Source organism: Labeo rohita, chromosome 21 (genome assembly GCF_022985175.1).
Source record: "Labeo rohita strain BAU-BD-2019 chromosome 21, IGBB_LRoh.1.0, whole genome shotgun sequence".
In the NCBI taxonomy this organism is placed as follows: Eukaryota; Metazoa; Chordata; class Actinopteri; order Cypriniformes; family Cyprinidae; genus Labeo; species Labeo rohita.
In genome coordinates, this window is record NC_066889.1 from 1258620 (window position 1) to 1267624 (window position 9005).

General features: G+C 32.1%; 1 protein-coding gene across 1 annotated transcript; it reads right to left on the reverse strand.

The window, feature by feature from the left end:
* Window positions 1-1148: 1148 nt before the first annotated feature.
* LOC127152770 (prolyl 4-hydroxylase subunit alpha-2) lies at window positions 1149-8801 on the reverse strand. Its single transcript, XM_051093614.1, has 14 exons — window positions 8680-8801; window positions 7375-7471; window positions 6069-6220; window positions 5695-5826; window positions 5096-5314; window positions 4160-4305; window positions 3775-3942; window positions 3571-3641; window positions 2436-2535; window positions 2303-2353; window positions 2128-2187; window positions 1981-2049; window positions 1789-1885; window positions 1149-1219 (listed from the first exon to the last, which is right to left on the reverse strand). The coding sequence occupies exons 1-14, from the start codon at window positions 8759-8761 to the stop codon at window positions 1149-1151; spliced, it is 1515 nt and encodes a 504-aa protein (XP_050949571.1). The 5' UTR covers window positions 8762-8801.
* Between the last annotated feature and the right edge of the window lie 204 nt (window positions 8802-9005).

The window sequence follows — 9005 nt, forward strand, 5'->3', positions numbered from 1 at the left end:
CCTCCCGCTGTCAGAGTGATGCTCCGTAACCCCGCCCCCTTCCTACTGTCAGAATGATGCTGCGTAACCCCGCCCACTCCCGCTGTCGGAATGACCTCATCACATTCAGTTCACACACTGCAGTCCTCCTACACATAGATAGATAGATAGATAGATAGATAGATAGATAGATAGATAGATAGATAGATAGATAGATAGATAGGTAGATAGATAGATAGATAGATAGATAGATCTGCACAAACACACACAGAGTCATGCTTTTAGAGTTATTAACATTTATTTTATGCATGTGGTGATTTTTTTACCTATATGGTTACCAAATATACATTTTAATTAAAATATTTGAAATGTTGCAACCCACTACTTTTTTTTTTTATTCAAAGCAATTCAATGTAGGAAAATTATATCACAAAAATAAAACAAAATAAAATATGTTGAATTTTTTCCCTACATGGTTACTAAATATATACATTTTAATAAAAATACTTGAAATGTTCCAACCCACTACATATTTTTTTTATTTAAAACAAATAAATGTAGGGAAATTATATCACAAAAATAAAATAAAATAAAATAAAATAAAATAAATATATAGATTTCTTTACATGGTTACTAAATAACTACTTTTTTTTTTATTAAAAGCAATTAAATGTAGGGAAGTTCTATCACAAAACAAAATAAATAAAATAAAATAAAATAAATATGTTGATTTTTCCCTATATGGTTACTAAATATATTCATTTTAATTAAAATTCTTGAAATATTACAATTTTTTTTTTTTTTTTTCATTTAAAGCAATTAAATTTAGGAAAATTATATCACTAAAATAAAACAAAATAAAATAAAATAAATATATAGATTTCTTTACATGGTTACTAAATAAATACATTTTAATTAAAATACAACCCACTACTTTTTTTTTTTTATTATTTAAAGCAATTAATTGTAAAAATAAAATAAAATAAAATAAAATAAAATAAAATAAAATAAAATAAAATAAAATAAAATAAAATAAATCAATAAAATAAAATAAAATAAAATAAACACTGCAGTTGCTGTGTGTTCAGTTTTTGCCATGACATCACATTGCCTTCTAACTATATGTCATTACTTGGATGGATGTTTCTGTGCAGTCTGCTTTGGCTCTTCTAATCAGATCTGACTGTAGAGCACTTTCTTCTGAACTCTTGGCCGTGAGTACGAATCCACTTGTTGGCAACTAGAATGAGGAATTCAAAGGAAACAGTTTTCTTACAGTGTGTAAAGAACAGGGTGTCTGCTTTCTATACCTGGATGCATAAAAACTCTTAAAATTTCAGTTCACTGTTCACCGTGCCAACCTTCAGTTTTTACTTATCTGCCCGATTTAACCCATATAAAGTAGTTTTGGTGGAATAAATGAATGTGTTCAGGTTGAGTCAGCAATTAAATAATATTTTTGACTAAAATAGTATCAGTTAATTTAGATGTTACCATTTTAGTTTACCATTTTTTAGATGTAGATTATTTTTATGGACAAGCACTGATAATAATCTACATTTAAATCCACATGTGGATATGCAATTTAACAATCATCTCAATTTTTATCAGACAGGTTATACACTGTAAAAAACCTGCTGAAATGTGATCTCTTAACATATATATATATATATATTGGAAGCAATTGTAGTAATGCAATTGGATTGGATTTAATTAAATATTTTGATCAAATATTAAAACAATGAATTCTCTTCATGCAAAACATATTTTTGTATTTTGAGATGAACTGTAAGCCCCACAGACACTTACCCCATTTACTGCCTACAAACACAGGACATGCTGCATGTAAAGTTCTGGCATCTTCATTTCCATTTCTCAGCAGGTTAAACCACAACACCGCTGTACCCTTGTGGAACAGATGTGAGAACATGTGAGCGCATGTTACTCTAAATAAAGTCAGTCATTAGCACATTGTATGGAAATAATGCTGCTTCAACGAACTCTCTTTGGCTGAAGTGCTGCACCGACGTCAGGGAACACTGTAGCCCCTCCGATATCCACATCACTCATCTACAACAAAACGGTTGACTGTCAATGATCTGAAAGTGGGAAGTATTTAAATTATATGAAATAAATATACTTGCTCACATAGATTAGGACAGTAGCAATCCGGCCTCCTCTGAGCTGAAAGTCTGAGTCATTTGTCAACTGTGGAGAGATACTAAGTTATGAAATAAAGTATATCCTCTATCATATATCTTCAAACAGGACAGAGGAATAACAATAACACATATTTTAAAAGGTTAACACCTTCATGATATACCTTTGAGTCATAATGTGGCTCATACTGGCCTCCAATTCCATAATTTGCAACCTGTAATAGAGTAAATAGTTGGATTAACGGTAACTGATTATGCTTGAAATTCAAGTATATAGTGATTTGATGGAATGAACACCTGGAGCTCCTCTGCTGTCTCCAGATCTAGACCAGTGACGGCAGCGATTCTCTGATTGACCCGAGTGATCACGGGATCTTCGTGTTCAGAGAACCACGCGCTGACAGAGATGAAGGCACAGTCATGTCAGAAACTGACATCAATGGGCAAAATGTGCAATAAGTTCATTATACGATCCATTTAACAACCTGAAAAAACGATGATCTAATGATACATGCCAAAATCCTCTTTTTGAGGATGTGCATTTGTTTGAGGATGTCCAAACATCAGTAAAAGTTAAAATGTATATATATATGTATATATATATTTCCACCAACTATCACTGGTCTTGCTATATGAGGTCATCTTAGTATCACAAGCATTTTTAAAGGGATACTCTACCCAAAAATAAACAAAAATCCTACATGTGGTTCCAAGTGTGTACAATTTTGGAAAACACAAAATGAGATGCACTTAAAAAACAAACTGAAGCCCTTTGATTTCCAGCACATCCCATACAAACAAACGTCTGGAAAAATATATTTTGAATAAATACATGTTGTAAACAGTGAAGCAAAATGTAAAATATTTTCCCAATTGAAAATATATTTAGTTTCTATCTAAATATGCTAAATGCAAATATGTGACAGAATTGACTACTAGAGATCAAAACTAATTTTATAATGATTTAATTTTTATATATATTGTAATATTGTTTTTTTTTTTTTTTTTTTGGAAACTATAAAGTATTTGATTTTTATTCTAGACCTGTTATAAAAAATAAATGTGTGTATAGAATTTTTTTTTTTTTTAAGAAATACATATTATATTATATTATATTATATTATATTATATTATATTATATCATATATATTTATTAATTTTATTTTTTATTTCTTTATTTTAAATGGCCAAAAATATACTTATATAATATTACTTATATAAATATTACATAAATATATTTTTAAATATATTTGAGCAAATATATATTTTTGTCAATTTATTTTATTTTTTAAATATATTTTTTAAAAAATATAAAAATATATACAATTTTTTGCCGTATGGGATAGACTCATTTTTGTTTCACAGAAGACAGAAAATCCGAATCATTTGGACAGACAGGAGTGTGGGTAGATTTTGTGGTGGAGGCATGTACCTTTTTGACACACGAGTGGCAGCAGAAACTTTTTTTCCAGAGACTGGATCTATGACTTTAGCTCTGGAAAGCTAAATATAAACAGAGATGTGTTGCATTAGATGGACAAACACACTGAATGCTTCAGGGAAAAAATCATCCTCAAATATTGCTGAGCATGTATATGTGCTACTTCATCAAACACACTTGACATGTTGCACGCACCTTTGGCCTGGCCAGTGATTTAATGGTGTCAATCTCTCCTTCAGAAAGAAAGTCATGGTATCGTAGTATCGTCGGCTCGTCCCACTCCACTTCCTCTTTGAATATCATTAGTGGGTTTCCTCTTCCTGTCCTGTACCTGCACACCAGCTTCCTCTCTCTCTGTGGCATCTATAAACCATAATGCAGCATTACTCCACATTCACACATTCATTAGATCTTATTAGGTCCTTCACCTCTGGCTTTATAAATTCATACGGGATATTTTGCGAACACACAATCTCACAGTACATTCACATGGATTCCACATAAAGTTCACCTTTAAAAGACTATAGAAATAGTAAATGAAGAAAATGTATCTTGGTAGATCTTCTCAGGCTGTACTCACCATCATAAACCTCTTTCCAGTGCAGAGAGCCTCATATGTTTTGTCAGTGGAGTGCGGGATGTATTTTGCAGTCCAGTCCCGGGTCTTAATGCTCTCGATTATGCGCGTGTAAAGCTCAGACTGAAATAGATCACTCTCAGCGGCCTCTAAGAACAATTACAAATTAGATGCATTATAAATAAGTGAGTTTGTATCAAGTGATTTTCATTTAGTTGTTGCTGGTTATTGGTAAAGCACACTGCTGACGTGGAGCATTGTTTAGATTTGCATTATACATAATGCTTTAGAAGCCAACATACAGTGGGAACATAATGTATGATGCCAATTAAAACTCTTGGATTTAAAATCTTCATTTAGACTGTGAAATTCTTTAAAATAAGAAAATAAATATAGTTTGTCATGCATCATGTGAGCTCAAAAGGCTTCTTGCTTTCATCAAAACGAACAAAGCTGTTCTGTGAAACACTCTCAGATCACGCTGAATAACATGCATCACAAGGTTTCACACAAGCTTGAGGACTTCATACTGTCATTAAAGCAAATGCAGGTTGATTTTTTTCCTTTTTGCTCCACTGAATGTTTACATATAGAGCAGTATCATCAGGTGATTCCTGCACTGTGAAACAATTATTATTACATAATAACATAGTAAACATACTGTATTTTAAAAACAGCATTTAATGGCCTTTTTTTCGAGTGTTAAAATGTTCCAAAAGTCCATTGCATATTCATTAATAAAGAGATTTTACCATAGCTTTTGGTAGATGCCCAAGACACTATACATACCAGAAATTGTATTTTTTTTAATTTATATTTTAATTTTTTATATTGCATTACTTTTATTTTTATGTTATATTTTAATGTTATTTTATTTTTATTTATATATTCATTTATTTTTGTTACTTATTCATTCATTCATTCTTGTAAACTCCTTACCTTGTCCATATGGCAGCTGAATCACTGCCAGCTGATGGGAAAACAAAGCAAGTTGGTAAATAACCTCCTCTTTAGTAACGGCAGCTTCTTCACCCTCACTGAGTTTCCTGAGGGTTTCCTCCATCCAGAGCACGGCATACTGAAAGCGCTGATTGAGCGATGAGATCACGCCGATATGGAAAGTTTCATCTGGGTCCAGCATTATGTTGTGGTTTGTTTCTGATAAGCCACACATCAAGTTGATATCACTGAAATCTTGAGAGCTGCATATACTGTATAAACTGCACTAGAGATAAAAGTGCCCACGCTAAAGTCTCTATTACATTCTTGTCTGTTGGACTTTTTGCCTCTTTTAGTTTAAGATTTATTTTTTGGCATTTTGCCATTATTACAGACAGGACAGGAAGTGAAGCGGGAGAGAGATGGGGGGTGGGATCGGGAAAAGTCCTAGAGTTTGGATTCAAACACGGGACGGCCGGAGCACAACAGCGCTATATGTCTTTTTGCCTGTTTTATCATTGGAAAATTGTATGTGTACAAGCACGAGCTGTTTTATACATATGGTGATAAAGAACAAATAAAGCCACTATGAAACCCACCTGAAAATAACGAGATGTTCCTCGGATCCAATCTGTACATTTCTTGCAGTCTAACCAAAGCCATCACAACACCTTCTACATCTCCTGCACTGGGAAGAGTCTGAGCTGTAGATTTCAGGTTCTCCAAAGTGTCTGTGAAACATGAGAAATGTTACTGACAATGAGCTCAGTTTTTTAATCACATGCACTTTATTGCTTTTCCTCCTCCAAGTGGTTCCATCAGTCGATCTTCACTAATAAACCATTAAAACACTGACAAAGTCATTTTCCATGGCATGTTATGGCCTGAGTGATAGCACAGTTAACTGCAGTGAGGAAGCCCAGTTTCTGAATGACATGCTCTGAATTTCCAGAGTTTGTTCTTCTCCTCAAACCTTTTGCACGTCTTCCTTCAGCAAGTTCCCGTGCGACGGCCCCGACTTGACTTAGCTTTCTCACGAGCTGAAATGCTGCAAGAGGGTTGCTGATGAACTTCTCTGGATCTCTGGGAGAGTCATCAAAGTTATCCTCAAGTGCATTCAGAGCCCTGGTAAATAAATGATATCAATATAAAAAATACTGAAAGATGTGTTACAGACTTCTGTGGTTAAAACAAATTCAAAAACACATCATCTGCACTCTGTGTGTGTGTGTCTCTGTAACTATATAACTGATCATTAACAAACACTGAACTTTCAGTCCCATTATTTGATAGATTCAACTTTTTCAGGATTAATGTATGATTTCTGAGGCTTTGAAAAGAAATATAGATATTAATTTAATTAATTTGTAAATAGTTTTTAACCCTTTGGTGCTCTTCATTCAAGTTTTATATTTTAAATGTTACATTTGAAGAGTGAAAAACTAGCTCACGTTTTTTGGCACTGGTTATATAAACACTGAAAACCGGAAAAGGCAAAATGGTCATAAAAAATATATACTTTTCATGGTCAAAAACGACGTCATAGGAAAAACACAGATTTTTGGGGTACAATCCACAAATCAGCCACAATGCAAAATAAAGCACACAGCAATGAAGGGATAAAAGTCTAAAACGTTAAACAAAAAAAAAAAAAGACACACACAAGCTGGGCCAGCAGACTCAACTAAGAGGTTAAAATCAGATCAGACTCAAATCAGGATTACTGAACAAGTTTACATGCATCTATTCTACAGTAGCAGCTAGACTTTGGTATTACAGGTGATTTTATTTCTTTCCACCAGATGGCACTAATCTGCCTCCATTAAATGGATTTTAAAAAGTCTATATGTGAATATATAAGAATATAGGGGAATATACTTTAGTAACATGAAATCCCCTAAAAAATAATAATAATACATTTTAAAAATTACTTTTGAACTAAGATATACTATCACAAGTATTAATGTAACTCCTAAATGAAGAGATTAGGGGGTTAATTAAATGTATGTTACCATATTTTATTAAGGAAATATTAGCTAATATAAACTATAACCTAAATTTGCATTTTTTTTTCATTTTAAACTGCAAATTTCTAAATATTTTCTAAATATTAATCTTGTCTCATTCTCTCTTATTGTCATACCAGTCTACACCGAGTTTAAAAACTGACAAACTGAGAAAGTATACTTTCCTATTTTAGTTTAAAAGAAGTATACTAATAACACACTTGAATAAAGTTCTTTTTTGTAAGGGCTGTCAGCCCTTCAAGTAACACTTACCTTCTCAGAAGGTCTGCTTCACTCTCCAGCGCTTCTGTATGTTCATGTAGACTTTTGGTAAACTCTCTTTTGATGTCAATAAGCTGAGTCATATGATCTGCAGACAGTATTTAATTTTCATACAGGTATTTTTGTTATTCTTCAAAAACATACATGGTTGCCCTTACCAAAAAGTAGTTTACTTCAAGTTTATTTTATTAAGTATACTTAAGTCAAGTTCAAGTATATTTTTAGTATACTTTACGTAGTTATTATACAAATATCAGTGTACTAGTAGTATACTTGTAAGTGCACTAATTCAATACTCTGGACTAAATTGGCCCACTTTCTAGTATAAAAGTATACTTTTAAGTATATTTTAAGTATAACAGTAGTTAACTTTGAGTACACAACTAGTTTACATCAATGTTTTTAGCTTGTACTGCAACTACACTAAAAGTGAACTTATAGATATACTTATAGTTTACTTACTAAATACTTGTAGTAGCATTTTTAGTACACTTTGAAGTATAGTCTCAGTAAACTTCTAGTTTAGTAGTTTTATACTGCAAGTATACTCGTAGGTTTTTATAAAGTGAACTTTACATCATACTTTAAGTACACTACTATGTCCCTATCTAGGTATTTATTCTGTTACATGAATATCTGAACATACAAAACATCAAAAGAAAGAACAGGATATGCTTGTAAATAAAGACATTTTATTCAAGCTTCAAGCATTATTTTTTTAAACACATGAATGTAGGTAAGTTTCATAAATAAAAAAGAAAGAAATAAACAACATTTTGAAAAAAAAAAAGCAGAAAAAAAGACTATGAATTGGATTCAGAATGATATAATTAAAACATAGATGCAGTTCATCAACACCCCAAAGCTTTACAGTCATTATTACCTCTTCATTAGTCGACATTTTATTTCACAACGTTACTCGGTTTTGATGCTGTTTTATGTCTGATGATCGTGTTTAGATTACATGTGGAAACATCTGTTGTTTCAATTTCTTCTTCACTTGTGTTTTCTTTTTTTTATATTCTGTACAGCAATGAAAACATGGATTCTAGGAGCACAAGTATAGCTCAAATATATTTAGACTTTTTCTAAGTATAATTCAAGTATACTTAAATGTTATTGTAAGTATATTTCTGAGAAGTACATTTAAAGGAGACTAAAAGTATACGTTCCTATTTTAAGTTTATAAGAAATATACTAATAGCACACTTGAATAAACTTCTTTTTCGTAAGGGTGAGATTAAAGATGTTATGAACATTCTGTTTTATCATCTTATGGTGAAACAACACACTGACCTGTTGAAGAGTAGAACTCATTTGCAGCAACACAGAAACTCCAGCATGTTGATAACAAAATTATCATCCACTTTGTTTCCATTTCGAGCCGTTAGATGAACTGAACGTCAAGTCTTATTCTGTTTAAGGCAAAACCAGACTATGTGCTAATAATGCGAGTGTGGTGAGTCAAGTGAGACCTTCAAGAAAACAGATTATAGCTAATTGCATTGTTGTCTGACTGAATCATCTCCTATGATTAGACAAGCTTACAACCATGACAGAATGTAGGTCTAAATGCAGGTAATTACAGCAGGTAACAAACATAGATTTCTTAGAAAGAAGAA

Bases quoted from the DNA above. Each gene is read 5' to 3' on its own strand.
- LOC127152770 (XM_051093614.1), bottom strand. From the start codon at position 8,761: ATGGAAACAAAGTGGATGATAATTTTGTTATCAACATGCTGGAGTTTC. The intron at 5,315-5,694 runs GTGGGTTTCATA...GTGGCTTATCAG, and splicing joins GAACATCTCGTTATTTTCAG to AAACAAACCACAACATAATG. The intron at 1,220-1,788 runs GTAAGTGTCTGT...TCCTCATTCTAG, and splicing joins GTTTGTAGGCAGTAAATGGG to TTGCCAACAAGTGGATTCGT.